Source organism: Apus apus, chromosome 1 (assembly GCF_020740795.1).
Source record: "Apus apus isolate bApuApu2 chromosome 1, bApuApu2.pri.cur, whole genome shotgun sequence".
Taxonomy (NCBI): domain Eukaryota; kingdom Metazoa; phylum Chordata; class Aves; order Apodiformes; family Apodidae; genus Apus; species Apus apus.
Window position 1 is genome coordinate 11,055,540 of NC_067282.1, and position 14,911 is coordinate 11,070,450.

Genomic DNA, 14,911 nt, shown 5'->3' on the forward strand with positions numbered 1-14,911 from the left:
AGCATCTTTGTGGCTCTGCCCTGGACTCTTTCAAGCAGTTCCCTGTCCTTCTTGAACTGAGGGGCCCAGAACTGGACACAATATTCCAGATGCGGCCTCACCAAAGCAGAACAGAGGGGGAGGAGAACCTCCCTTGACCGACTAACCACACCCTTTCTAATGCACCCCAGGATGCCATTGGCCTTCTTGGCTACAAGGGCACATTGCTGGCTCATGGTCATCCTCCTGTCCACCAGGACCCCCAGGTCCCTTTCTCCTACCCTGCTCTCCAGCAGGTCAGCCCCCAACCTGTACTGGTCCATGGGGTTGTTCTTCCCCAGATGCAAGACTCTACACTTGCCCTTGTTGAATTTTATCAAGTTTCTCCCTGCCCAACTCTCCACCCTATCTAGGTTTCACTGAAAGGCAGCACAGCCTTCTGGTGTATTGGACAGTCCTCTCGGTTTAGTGTCATCAGCAAACTTGCTGACAGTATGCTCTGGTCCCTCATTTCTTTACTCTTTATTTTAAGACCAGTCAGTTAGCACTTAATGTAGTAACATAGTAAATTAATTAAGACTAGGTTAACTATTTTAATCCAAATAAATACATTCTAGATATATGTCCATTTGTATCTTGTACTTTGTCCTAGAAGACCAGTGGATCATAAAGGCTATAGGAAAACTTAAGGTTTGTTATTTTTCCCCCTCTTCCTGAAATGAGTTTCATAATGTTTCATATTGGTTAAAAGACCTTAATATCACATCATATAGATACTTAACTGATGGTGCTTCACAGAGGAAACTTCTCCCTCCTTTTTTTTTTTTTTTGTATAATAGGAAAAATGAAAACTGGACTCCACATTCCAGAAAGAAACTTAGTTTGAGTTTATACAAGATGTAAACTAGTGTTATCAGTCATAAAGTGTTCCAACAGCTGCCTGAGCAGGGAGCCTTAGAAATGCTGGGGCTTTGAAATATCTCTGTCACTAGCAGCCCTTGTAGAACTGGGAGGAAGCATACCTACTTCACTTCTATCGTTTAATTTCAGTTTGTTGTTTAGTACTTATTTCTTGAAAACTTATACTGGAAATAAGAATATTTACTTTAAAGTTGTTTGTTGGCAATTAATTTACAATTTTAAAAGATGTAGTGGACTTCGAAAGTGCTTGTCAACACTGAATGCAGAGATGCATTCTTCAGTTGCTGCTGTGGTACTACTTTGAGAGCATTATGACAAAGTTCTATGGTAGCAGTCGTGCTGTAGTTAAGTAATTCAGTGATTCTGATTTCTGTGATCTACTTAGAATGTCTCCTTTTCTTTATAATCATTGTAATGGTAAAGACAAGATTCCACCTGCTGCAATTAAATGGTTACAGTAACACTTGCAAAGCCAGGTCCCATCATGAAAAGTCAAAGCATGAATTTCTAGCTCTTTCTGCATGCTCTGCAGAGAGCAGTCATGCTAGTTTGAAAGTTTAGGAAGGCTGTTCAAGGAGAGCCAGGGTTGCCAATTAAATTGAAGATACAGGGGAGCAGGAAATCTGTTGTCAGGTATGAAGACAGAGGTAAGGATACACAGTCAGTGTGCGAGGACGGCAGCAGTGGAGTATTGCTGCCATCTGGTGTTCGAAAAATAAATAAATTGCTAACTGAGCTCCAAAGTTGCTTTCTTTTCTTTATCACTTCTGTTACATTTGTGTTCAGCCCAGTCCCAGGATTCTCACGTGGCTCAAGACTTAGCAGTTCTTGATGCTGAAGTTGGAGAGGGAGTTGCAACACATTCTGGACCATCATTCAGTCATGATAATACGGTTAGTCATATAAAAATAACCATGTAACTTTATATTTTGTGTTGAAATCTGTCTACCTTATGTTGGAGGTCTAAGACCGGGTGCAGTATTCTAGATGCAGCAGTTTAACAAGCACAGGTTGTACAGCTACGTCCAAAAAGTGGTGGTAAAGGGAGTTAAATCTAGCTGGCAACTAGTCATGTAGTGTTCCCCAGGGCTCAGGTGTTGGTGCCAGTTCTCTTTAATGTCATTATCAATGATCTGGATATGGGGACTGAGTGCACCCCCAGTAAGTGTAGATGACACCAAATTGGTTGGGAGTGTTGATCTGCTTGAGGGTAGGAAGGCTCTGCAGAGGAATAGGAGATTCATTGCATTCCAGTCCAAGTGACATAGTTGCTTTGATGGGTCTAAAGCATGGGAAAGCTGACTTAGAAGTGTATATTCAGGACAATAGAAGGAATTGTAAGAGGAAATGGAACATATAATTAAATTTTTAAGTCAGCCTCTGGTATGCAAATGGATCAGTGTTGCAAGAACATGTAAAATTCCTGAGTTTTTATGTGTTGTGTGTATATTCCTCTGAGATCTACAATTCTACTGAAGTGGGTCTGTGATGAGAAATAGCCAAATCTGACCACCAGAAGATAATCTTCCAGGTGTCATGATTTATATACAGTTCTGAGAGGCTTTATGATACTCTGTGTGTGTGTGTGTGTGTGTGTGTGTTGAGGGGAGGGGGCTGCTGGGGGGTGATGAGTCTGGGCCACTGGGTGTGAATGTTTGGTACTGAGCAATGATGAATCTCTATTTGCCTGACTGTGCAGAACATGAAGGCTTCTACACTTGAACTGAGCTCAGATAAAGTATGTGGATTTAAAGGTTTAATTATAAACATCTGAATATATGGTAACTGCTACGTTACTTCATCCTAGGAAGTACTTTCTAAGGTAATAGCCACGAAGTTAGGATCAGAGGCTTTCATACAAGGGATACTCTGTGAATTATCTCCAACAGTTTCCACTGGAAGTTTTTTAACTAGTGAAAGGTTGGATGTAAGCCCTGTGGACACTGGTAAGCTTTTGGGTTTTGTTGTTCTCTTTATTTTATAAAATAATTGGCCTAACTCACTAGACATAACATTCTTCTGAAATAGGCTAATGAGCAACTTCACCTAAGAATGATTAATATGAGTGTAACTAGACTGTTTCATTGTGTTCATTATTCTTTTAATTTTTTGAATAATTTAACTTTATAACACATCAGGTTTGGCAAAGGATATTTTGAGTTTTATTGAGCAACTGTAACACTAACAGTTTTCAAGTGGAAAAATTTTTAAAAAATTGATCCCTAAATGGCAAACTCATAAAAACTTTTTAATCAATATATGTCATAGATTGTTACAGAGCTACAATTGCTGTCTTGTTAAGAGAACTGTCTTAACTGTATCTGCTTGTCACCATGGTAATTCTTAATAACTTGTTTGTGAAAATGTCACTTGAATGCCATATTGACTTTTAATAGTTTTCTGGGAAATGTGTTCATATCTTTTTTTTGCTTGCAGTCTGCCTCTTGATCTTAAGTTAGCTTTTTTAAGAACTTAAAGTAATTCCTGTATAATATGTAGTTGCTCCTCTGTATGCTGACATTATGACTTGTGAACATGGAAAGTGAGTTTGAAAGTTACCAGAAAGTGACCTATAGATTTATTTATTTTAAGGCTTAATATTGTGTTACTCTGATACATATCTGAATTATTCTATGTTTATAAATCAATTTTGTGAAGATTGCAGGGTTTTGAGCCACTGAAATCATAGGCTGTATTTTAAGTAATGTGCTGATCTGGTTAGTGTTATTCTGAGTAATGAAGTTTATAACTTGTGACAAATTGTGTTTTATTGATGTAGGAAAGCTAGAGCAAATTCTAATATCATTTTTTGGTAGCTTTTCTATTGTTTTTTAGTTGTGAAAGAAAAACACTGAAGGCTTTGGTTACTCAGCTACATGAATAAATTTTTCACGTCTAGCTGTGTCTACACTTTACTCTCAGTGCTTCAGTACCTTTTCTGATAGCTTTCTGCAGATCTTCTGTAAGCATTGATACAAAATTGGGGCTAGGATAAAATAACAGAATTGATTATTTTCTGATGTTACTGTTTCAGCATTTCCTAAGTCTACATAACTCTAAAAGTGCTAAGCTGTACAACTGCTGCCTAATTAGATGTTATCAGCTTGAATGTCTGGAAATTTGTGGTAAGGTTTGCAGGAGCATTGACAGGAGACAATTAAAGAAGCAAAACCTCAGAGCTCTTTATGAATATACCAGGATATTAAGCAGGGTCTTTTTAGATTACTTCATGTGAATGGTTTATATGCAAAACTGAACATTCAGCTGCCTATTTCAGGATTGTCTTCTGAGAGTACAGAAGATGGAATTTTGAGAGAAACAGCAAGACGCCCTTGGAGCTCCTCGCTGCCTTCTTCCTTGCAGCAGAGGCAAGAGGATTTCCCTGGAGCACCTGAAAGTCAGTTGCCTGAAGGAGAGATGTACCTCTATAAAGGAAGTCAGATCCAGCAGATCCTGGGCAAACATACTGGAGACTTGAACTCCCACTCAGAGGACAATACACATTTCCAAGGTGTTTGCCATTTTACAGCATTTTTAAACCATTCTCTCATCATACAGAATGAGTTTACTCACTGTTACGTGTTAGTTTGTATTATTTATATTCAGCTTGCCTTTTTGAAGTCAGTAAGGATTCTACACGTGAGAAATTTGCAGAAGAAAAAAAAATTATAGTCTGATCAGATATCTGTTCATAGTCTAGTTCTGCTCAGCTTCCTGCTACCATGGCTAGGTTATTTACCTGTGCCAGTTTTATTGCTTGTTTATGCACAACTTCTGCTTCAGAAAGGCTGAGACAATAATAGATATAATCCTTTTTATTCATGTAGGGTGACATAGTTGATGAAACACACATTAAGAGACTGGTGGAAGTTCTGTACTCTCTAGAAAAAAAGAAAATAAGAATATCTTTATTAGCTGTTCTTATGGTAATACAAGTATTTTTATTTCAACTGCTTCTTCCTGGAATGTTTGAAAACCTAGAATCATGGAATTACAGATTAATCCAGAACTAGGAAGGAGTTGTAGTTAGGTGATTCAAATCCTCCTTCCTGCTTACAGCAGAGCTAACTCCAAGGTCAGAGATTCCACACCACCTGGGCAACTTTTAAAAAACTTTCATCTTTTAATCTTTTTTGTTTGTTTGTTTGTTTTGTTTGAAATGTATCCAAGTAGGATTTCCTATGTTCTGTCTTGTGTCCATTATTTCTTTCTTACACTGAGCATGTTCAAGAAGACTGACTGCATCTTCTCTCTGCTGTCTCTTAGGATGTAGTAAGCAGCAGAGATTTCTGTGCCCCTTCTCCCACACCCTCAAGCCTTTTCTTAAGATTGAACAAACTCTGGTTTTTAGCTTCTCTTTGAACATGGTGTGCTTCATCCTTCCTTTAATCATCCTTGTGGCTCTCTGGCTTGCTGTGTTGCTCTGGTTTGCACTGGGAAGCCCACACTACTTTTGATGCAGTCTCACCAGTGCTGAGCAGAGGGCTCATGGACCTTCAGCTTTTCATTAAAAAAAAAAGAAAAAACAAAAAAGGAAGTGTCAGTGGAACAGTTTTTTGCTGCTTTTTGTACCTGCATTATATCAGAGTTAAAGAACTAGGTGCTGTAAAGTTTTTTATTTTTTAATTACAAGCTAGTCTTTGTATACTTGTAGAATTCTATAGATTTTATTTACTGCATATAGTATAATATGTCCATTGCTTTTTTTTGAGGGGAAATGGTTTTGTTTGTTTTTAAAATAACGTTTATTCTTACAGCTCTAGCAGCTGAACTTGATTTTTCTGAAATGGAGAAACCTTTTCTGAACTTCCATCATCAGCTCCTTCAGCCTTTGGAACCAAGTCATCACTCTGATGCTTCATCATCCTGTTCTCAATGCAGGATTTCACAAGACAGTAGAGAATTTAGCAAGGTACTACAGAAAAACTGATGGAGGAAATACTTGGGCTTAAGATTTCTTTAGGATTTAAATGTATAATCCCTGAACTGTCTTCTGTTTAGAAGAAGCACAATACATTTTGATATATGTAGAACTGAAAGGGGTTTTGCTAGCTGTAGCAGAAATGTGATCCAAAAATCAAATATTACCTTTAACTTTTTATCCTTCATATTTATGAGAAAATTAATATAAATTAAAAATATTTTTTTCCTGCCACTAGACTTCAACATTTTCAACAAAAAATCAAGACATGTCTATGTTTCTAGAAGTGGGAAACTCCAATTTGAATGTGCAAAGAAGCAGTCTACCTTCTGGCCTTGAAACAAACAGGCCAACCAACATGACGTCAGAAGAAGAGTCTGTTGAAGAAAATGATACCCCAGGTATGTACAGTATAGCCAGACAAGTGCTTCCAAAATCACCCTATTGCCAATATGTAAATACCAACTCTTAGGGTAGATTTGCTGTCTTGCAGCTGGGGAGGAACTCCATCTCTCTCAGCTCTACTTTGAAATGTCATAACTCTGCTGCTGCTTTCTCACACACTGTCACCTCCGCCACCTCTCATGGGTTAGTTCCTGAATTTTGTGAAGTTGTTTCCTCAGCAGTTAGGACTTGAATTCAAGAGCAGTCCTGCTTATACAAGTCACTGTAATGGATATAATGTTACTTGTTGCTTGTACAGTAATTACAATGTTAAGGAAGAAATATGAATGCTGGCTGAAACTCTCAGCTACCTACAAATACTTTTTCCAGGAATTTATTTGTTCATGCATATCCATAATTTTCTAAGTTTGAGGGAATTAAGGAAGTTCCAAAAATAGATTACAGTTTTTTGACGTACATGTTTTAGAATTTCTGATCTTGCTCATTTGTCTGTTATACATTATGTCCATCAAGAAATGATTGACTTTTCCTTTTCCACTGCTAAGTCACACCAGTAGTCATGCTGTACTACATGCTGTGATAGGAGCATGACAGGGAACTGCTTGAAAGAGTCCAAGGCAGAGCCACAAAGATGCTGAAAGGAGTGGAACATCTCCCTGATGAGGAAAGGCTGAGGGAGCTGGGTCTCTTTAGCTTGGAGAAGAGGAGACTGAGGGGTGACCTCATCAATGTTTACAGATATGCTAAGGGAGAGTGTCAGGAGGATGGAGCCAGGATTTTTTCAGTGATGTCCAGTGATAGGACAAAGGACAGTGGGCACAAATGGGAGCATAGGAGGTTCCACATAAACATCAGAAAAAACTTCTTTCCTGTGAGAGTGACAGAGCCCTGGGACAGGCTGCCCAGAGAGGTTGTGGAGTCTCCTTCTCTGGAGACATTCAAACCCACCCGGACATGTTCCTGTGTGATGTGCTTTGGGTGATCCTGCTCTGGCAGGGGAGTTGGACTAGATGAACTTTTGAGGTCCCTTCCAGCCCCTAAGATTCTGTGATTCTGTGATTTGGTCTGATTAGAGAATTGTTTTATCTACAAAATAAAGGGGGAGGGGAGCAAGAAGGAATTAACTTTTAGTTTACAATGTAGTAATTAACAGATTAAAAGTTTGTTTCTACAGCAGTATTACATTAACTGCAGCTCATATCAGGAAAAGATTTTTAATGTTTTGCAGTGGAATTAAAATTAACTTGATAATTCATGTGTTCTAAAGAGAAGGGCCAATCTGATGCACAGCACAAACACAGCACAATATTTTAAGTGCTAGATCTATTTATAACACAAATGTTCTTGGTCAGTTATCTTTGTTATTTGCATATAGATGCATTAATTTTTTGGAAACACATGCTATCAATATTTAAAGCTGCAAGCAACTCCTTTGTGTCTGTTAGACTTCTTTTCTCTTTAGGTGGCACATGCTGGTACAAAAATAGAAAAAAGGAATAAAAAAGGACACAAGCAGCTTATGTTCTGAGAATACCTGTGGCCATAGCAAATAGGATTTAGGAAGTAACCTTCTAACTTCAAAACATACTATTACTAAATGGCTTATGGAAACAATCTTCGTGCTTTAAATGTAACTGCAATATGTCCCCATTTCTGAAGTGTGTTTTTAATTATTTTTCTGCTTTAAAAGGCAGGGAGTGGGGAAGAATAACATAAGCAACAGGCTAAGCAAGTAAAACCTATTTTGGGTTGTCAGTTCAAGGTAGGTTAATATGCAAATCCATCATCTGGAGAATTTTCTGTTGATGACCAATGTTGCAGCAGTTCCTCACTCTCCATTAACAGCTGTTGATCAGGACACTATATTCTTTACATGTCTAAAGCTAGATAGTTTGTAGGTGTCAAAAATGCAAAAAAATCTTTAAAGGAAACCATTAAATAATTATTTAGTATGTTCCTGTGTGTATAAAAAACCTGTTGATAGCATGGTGATGTAGTCTGTGTAGCAAATTTTCATCATCTTTAGGTCAGAGGCATATTTAAAAAAAAATTAAAAATGTAAAATAAGCCTGGTGTTTGCTTGGCATGTGCTGTTCTGCTGAAATGCCTCCTCAGGAATTAAAATGTTGATATCCAATCTTTCTCCTTTCCCAGCCTTCTCTGGAAAACAGATAATATCTTGATTTGTATGTATAGATCCTAAGAGAAACATAATTTAGGGTGCAATATTCTAACTTGCAGAAACAGCAATGACTGTTCTAGTTTGAATGTTTTCTTCTACTTTAAAGGGTTTCTGCCCAAGTTAGGGTGTTTTGGATTGGTTTCTTCCTGTTTTAGAGATGTGTTGGAGGACCAAAAGGGACTCAAAGGTCTTCTGTTTACAGAATATAAATACATTGACTTTCACTGTCATATCAGCACCATCACAAAATCTGTCCCTAAACATATTCTAAGAAGCAACAAAGTGGTGTTTCTTGAAGCTGTTTTATGTACAGTGAAGGAATAATTTTATGTAAAGTGAATGGTATTATGGTTGAAGGAACTTGAGCATACTTCTTCTTAAAGAAAGTGTTTCTTCCTATTTACTATACTTATTATCCATTACTGAAAAATCTCGTTATGGAGGGACTTTTTATAGTTGAATTTCTGTTGTGTTAGCTAGAATTTTGACTCTTCCTAATTTTTGAAACAGGATCTGATGAAGAATCTTTTCATCCACTGCAATTAGACACTACTCTGAGTGATCACTGTCAGAATGCTGATCAGCCAGTGGACCCTAACAATGTGTCACAGAGATCTTCGGAACAAACCCTTGGAATTAAAAAATGGGTCAATGAGAACTGCAGTACATCTGCCAGAGAATACAAAGAACTGGCAAGAAATATGGCATGTATTAATCTCCAGTGTTCAATGGAAGATCTGCAAAATGAAAGTCTAAATCCACTGGAAGAGCAAAAAACATTTTATCAGCTAAATACCACCCCAGTTACAGTGGATGAAACTTTCCCTCAACAATTACTAAAAGAGACTGTGTCTTCTGAAAAATTATCTGTGGAGGCATTTGATAAGAAGTATGTGAAGGCTCCTGAAAAATCAGTTTATGTATGTGAATCAAATAAAGCTGTGGAAGTGGATTCTCAGTGCAATACAAATATTAAGGAGCCAGATCAAGGTTTTCCAGAAGTAAAAAAATCTGCAAGGGATCCCAGAGAAACCAACTTGGAAGACTCAGACATCCATTTACAGACTGTCATGCAAGAGAATGGGTCTTTTCTGGAAAAACATGAAAAACATTCTAATTCTTTGCCCAGAAGTTCATGTCGCATTCCTGTCTGGGTGGGTAAAACAGATTTCCAAAAGCAGTTATTTGTGCAGGCTTTCTTGTTGGGTTTCTTTGTTGTTGCACCAAGTTGTTTTAGACCTTTAATATCTGAAAGCTTGGCAAGTGTTGATTTTACAATTCTAGTCTGAAATTTGCATGTTTCCTGGACTTCTGCCCTACTGCTTCTTTCAGATCAAAGCACTGAAATAATTGGCAGTAGCTAAAATGAGCTGGACTTCCTGCAATTGTTGGAGAAGCTATAGTGGCTCTATTGCATCTCCCTACACTTAGCCTTAGTTGGTGTGGCATTCTGTATTTCATTTATTGCTTGGGGCAGATTTTCTTTCTTGTGCATATTGAATGAGCCTTCTCTTTCTGTCAAGATAAGAGCTGCTGGTATTGCTGGAAAGAGTGATTTAATGTTTATATATATATATATGTATATTTTACACTGATATATAATTTATTTTCTAGGAGACTGAGTCAGGGCGTGGTATAATGGAAGAGCCTGAACTCACTCTGATAAGCTCAAATGACATCAGTGTTGCAGAATCAGACATTGAATGTATAAACCAAGAGAAAATTAAGGATGATAAAATCAGTAATCCAGCATGTGTGGATCAGTCTGAATGTAATGTTTTTCCTGAGGTGAGTCTTTTGTTATCTAATGTGATTCTGATTTCAGCTTAGTCTTAATCATAAGGAGAGGCCCCACTGTAGAAGTTAATCCACTGTTGCAAACGAAAGAAAGTTAGGATTATCTGAGTTTAGTCATTGCTTGGATCATCTTAATTTGATGTTATGTTTTCCAAACTGATCTAAGAGATCTTTAGTTTGGGTTACTCCTTAAAATCATCTTGTTATTCGAGTGTCATTAGAGTTTGGGAAGACTTGCTGAGAAACAGAACCATCTTGCTTGGTGTTTGGCAAGACTAAATTGTATTCCATTAGTTGGAGACTTCAATGAGAGGGTGGGACAAAACCAACATGAAAAAAGGGAAAAAATCCCCTAACCTAGTGGAGGGAGCAGATACAGCACTTTTGAGATTTATGGAGAAAATAAGAACAGCTGGTCGTGCTGTGGTGCTTTACTAGGGCAGTCCCAAGTAATGTGCTCTGGGCAGTCCTGCTTTAGCAAAGGAGTTGGAATACATGATCTTTAGAGGTCCCTTCCAACTCCAACAATTCCGTGATACTACCACTTTCACTCAAAATTGGGGTTTATTTTAAGTGTTTCCAATCACTGATTCCTTTTGAAACAGGAGAGAGAATTCTTCCCACTAGCTCCAGATGCAGATTGTTCAGTGTTTGTAAGGCCTGGTGGTTCTTCCAGAGCTCAGAGTCCCAGTGACAGTCACTTGCCAGAACACCAGACTGCAGGTAATTACATGTAACTTCAATATACTGAAGCTGAGATAGAAAAGGTCTTTATTTATAGCATTAAAATAATAAAATACACCTCTCCTTTGGAAAACATAGAGTTCTTAGTCAAGTGCATCTTGCTGTTGAGGCTTGGTTTGTAATACATCTGACCCAGGTTTAGTATGTATCTGACAAGGAAATATGGACTGGTCTCTTCCTGTGCCAGGCTCTTTCATTAATGTCTGTAGTATCTACACTGTAACACTGTGTTTTTTGAGTTGTCACTACTTAATTTTGAAAAGGTCTGTGATCGTGTAGTTTATGCACCTTCACTTGCTTTTTATTTCCTGTTAGTCCCCAAGCCCTGAAGCCAAGGATGACATCTTTTTCTAGTATGATGGTAGTATGGAGCATCAGTGAAGTATGAGAGTATTTCTTTGTCCAAGACAAACAGCAGTAACCTGAAAGAGCTTAACTGTGTTGGGGACTTCTCAGGTCTTTGGTATGTTTTGAAGCATCAAGATGCTTCAGTGCAGTATTTATCGCAGTATTTATCACAGTATTTGTTGTGGCAGATTCCATAGGTCTGAACTGCTGCTTGTTTTACAAGATCACTCATCATTCACAGTGTCATTCTCCTGGTGTGATTTACAAAAGTAGTCAATCTAAGCATTTTAGGAGAAATACGTTGAAATGCATGAATTATTAGAGGCCATATTACTCAGTGCTAATAGTGAGAAGTGTTCAGATTTTTCATTTTCTTACACAGTGATGATGCTGGAGTTTGTGGCTAACCAAGGAAGTTTGCAAGAATCTTTTTTAAAAAGAAAGAAGAACTTCATCCAGAAGTCTCTGAAAAGAGTAGAAGAAATAAAAAATAAAGAGAGAGAAAATGAAAAGCCAGAAGTCAGACAGTTCCGAAGAATGAAGTGTGAGAAGTTAAGCAGGCAAAAGAGGTCTCCTGTCTCTGGTAGGTTTATCTGGGGACAAGATATTGCATGAGGAATCCTTGTAGCTGCTGTTTTAGATCAAATAATAGATTTCACATTTGTTGCATCTTTGCTGTTGCAGACTGGGATGTTCTGACTTGTTTTCTCAGGGATGCAGGGAGCTTTTTTCCCCTGCAGTCTGGCTACCTCTGGTGTTGTAAAGGCCCTTAAATGTTGTCTTTGTATTTTCACAATCTGCCCATGTTTGTAGTCACAGGATGTCTCTGCAAACCGTAGTTGTTTATTAAACATCCACCATATAAGCAAACTGATGCATCTCTAATGTCTGTTAATGGGGAGTTGGAAGCTGTTGAGAAGCGTGGCTGGCTTCAAGTACAGGCAGCAGCCTGGAGGGTGAAACTGAAAATACATTTATCACACAAATCATCTCCAGTGTCTTCTGCTGGCTTGTTTCCTTTTTTTTGTAATGCCATTGAAAAAAAATTGAGAACCTGTCCTGCTTTTCAGTTAGCTGGACTAGAGACTAAATTTAATAGATGTCTGGCTTTTTTTTTTTTTTTAATTAGGAAAACAGGTAGTGGTTGCCCATCAGCTGAATAAAGTAGGAGAAGTGAAAGTGTCTTCTCCAGAGAACAGAAAGTCTGGAGAAATTGAAATGCATCAGCACACCTCAAGGTATGGCACAAACACAAGTGGGAGGAGTTTGAATTAAGAAAACAGTGGTTCAGCTGTGTCTTGTGAAAGCTACTGGTCGGTCAGAGCAGTTTGAGATCTTCCAGTTGGACCCAGTGCTGCTTAACATTAAACAGCTGGGAGAGAGAAGCCAAGTGTTTCCTACAGCTGCCTCTCGGCAGACTCCCTTGTGAGGCTGGCAGCAAGGAACAGGACTGGCAGGCTGCTCCCTTCACCAGGCTGAGGCAGCTGTGCCAGGTAATGCAGGAAACCAGATCAAATGTGAAGCAAAGTTCACAGCTGCACTGGGGCACTTACTACTGGTAACATGCTGCAAGTACAACTCCTGAATAGGGTGTTTGTTACATCCAAAGAGGAATTTGAGGTGATTCTGGGTTACTGGAGAGGGGAGTCAGATTTTCCATTTCTAATAATTGAGACAGTATAACCCCTTAGGCTTGTTCACTTTGCCACCTTCTTCCTGACACTACTTTTTTACTACTGTTTTGACAGACTTCATAATCAACTTGCAGAAGTAAAAATCAGAAAGGAAGAAAAAACAAGGCAAGAAACTTATGCTAAAAACAGAGAAAAGGCTAAAGAGTTTCAAAAGGTAATATAATGCATCTGCTACAGTCACCCTATCTGGTTAGTTGTCATGATTTCCCTGAGCTTCTAATCAGACCTTCAAAACCAGTCTGGATTTTCAGTGATGCTGTTGGTATATCTCTCTTTTTCCTTGTCAACACTATGAGCTGAAATTCTCTCCAGTATCTGCATCTGCCTCAGGCTGAATTTTTCTGGTTACTTGAAATGGAGCAAAAAACTGTAAGGGACTGCAGCTGCTAAAGTCTACTTGGCAAAAAAATTGCAGGGGTTTTAATGAGTCTTACTTCCAGTGTAAGGCAATTTGGGGGGTTTTGGGGGGTTGTTGGTTACTCTAGGTTAAGATTCTGCCCAGCTGAGTACATCTGAAGTTTAAGTCATAGGAATCCTATCTGGGATTGCCTGCAATTGCTCTGGAGCAGGGGGTTGAACAAGGGGACTGGAGCTGTGAATTCTCCCTCTCTCCTTGCTGGGCCTCAGGAAGGAAATGCTTGATAATCCTGACAGGCAGAGACTGCTACTGGGGGCCCCAGGCGCAAATCCTGCCTTTGAAATGGACCACTTCAGCATTTTTGTGGTAAATTGCTCTTCTTTTAATATAGATCTGCAGATTCCATAATTGACAGAAAAAAACACATCTTCCCCCTGCAATCTGTGGGCATTTTTTAGCAGTAATTGACTTACTGTGGAGATCTGCACCATCTGTAACTGCTGCCCAGGTTACACGAGTGGCAGCTCAGTTGTGTCACACAACTGCATGGCTTGTAGTGTAGCACTACCAGCATCTCATGGTTTATTTACAGAAAATGCTGGAAAAGCTACGAGCCAAGAAGCCTTGGAAGGCACCGTGACTGGCAGAAGACTTTCACCAAAGAGAAACACCACTGTATGATCAGTGCCTAATGAACTCTGCATTAAAAAGCTGAGGATTCCTAGTGGCTCCACAACTGTCTATAAAACCTGTGCAGTACCCTCGTTGTACTGAGGTCACTACAGAAGATCAGCTACTAATTCACCAGTGTTTATCAGATTGAACAGACTGACACTGACAAGTCTTTTGTGATGTGTGTTTTAAAGGGAGATACTAACTTTTGTAATATACATGTATAAAACTTTTCCAAATAAATTTTAAGACAACTTCAGTCCTCAGGCTGCAAGTCATTAATTTCTTCTATAAAGCTGAAATTGTTCTATATGATGCAAGATTAGGAACTCTGGGTTCCTGCAGTCAAGAGGTACATCTTAAAGCACCTGAAGATAAGAAAATAAAACCTTGTACTGTTAGTTCTATCCAAGTTTCTTGAGCTAAGTAATTACATCATCAGGACAAATCCAAAGCTCAACTTTGACTATGAAGTTGAATTTAGTTATTAGTAGGTGCAGTAGCAGGGCAATGTCATTACATCTCATCCCATGTAAAATGCAGCAAAGTATTACCTTATTTTTGATGAGCAAGTAACAATTTAGGCTTGTTTTAACTTTTTTTTTTGTCTGTGCTGCAGTTGGATGGAGTGCAGTGGCTAAAGCCATTTATTACCTCCCTCTAAGTAAAGAGCATAAGCCAAAACCAGCTATGGAGTTCAGCAGTTGGGAGGCTTCTTACAATGCAAAGGTTGGGGATATAGCACCTAAAGTCTCTTATCCTCATCCCCATGGTTCTGCAAGGGCTGCTCAGGCTCTTCTGTGTAAATATTCTTGTGATCAGAAGGCAACAGACCAAGCCTACACTTGCCTTTCAACAAGCCACAAGTGCTCATCAGCCATTACTCAGTC

At 38.7% G+C, this 14,911-nt stretch overlaps 1 protein-coding gene and 1 non-coding gene across 9 annotated transcripts in view; both read left to right on the forward strand.

Annotated features, from left to right (window-relative positions):
- CEP295 (centrosomal protein 295) overlaps positions 1-14,280 on the forward strand; it is a 42,571-nt gene extending 28,291 nt beyond the window's left edge. For 6 of the 8 annotated variants that reach the window (XM_051609014.1, XM_051609015.1, XM_051609013.1 and 3 more), the window contains 12 exons: positions 1,687-1,793; positions 2,708-2,846; positions 4,178-4,411; positions 5,658-5,812; positions 6,060-6,222; positions 8,919-9,562; positions 10,023-10,196; positions 10,811-10,928; positions 11,680-11,880; positions 12,427-12,535; positions 13,046-13,145; positions 13,942-14,280. In XM_051609014.1, the coding sequence (XP_051464974.1) occupies positions 1,687-1,793; positions 2,708-2,846; positions 4,178-4,411; positions 5,658-5,812; positions 6,060-6,222; positions 8,919-9,562; positions 10,023-10,196; positions 10,811-10,928; positions 11,680-11,880; positions 12,427-12,535; positions 13,046-13,145; positions 13,942-13,989 (2,192 nt within the window). In that variant the 3' untranslated portion in view covers positions 13,990-14,280. Of the gene's footprint in view, positions 1-1,686; positions 1,794-2,707; positions 2,847-4,177; positions 4,412-5,657; positions 5,813-6,059; positions 6,223-8,918; positions 9,563-10,022; positions 10,197-10,810; positions 10,929-11,679; positions 11,881-12,426; positions 12,536-13,045; positions 13,146-13,941 lie in introns of those variants that run through there. The other 2 variants (XR_007888455.1, XM_051609018.1) reach the window with 2 other exon arrangements.
- On the forward strand, positions 2,381-2,459 carry LOC127380317 (small nucleolar RNA U2-19). The gene has a single exon (XR_007888476.1). It is a non-coding gene; the product is annotated as a small nucleolar RNA U2-19 (small nucleolar RNA).
- Positions 14,281-14,911: the final 631 nt, after the last annotated feature.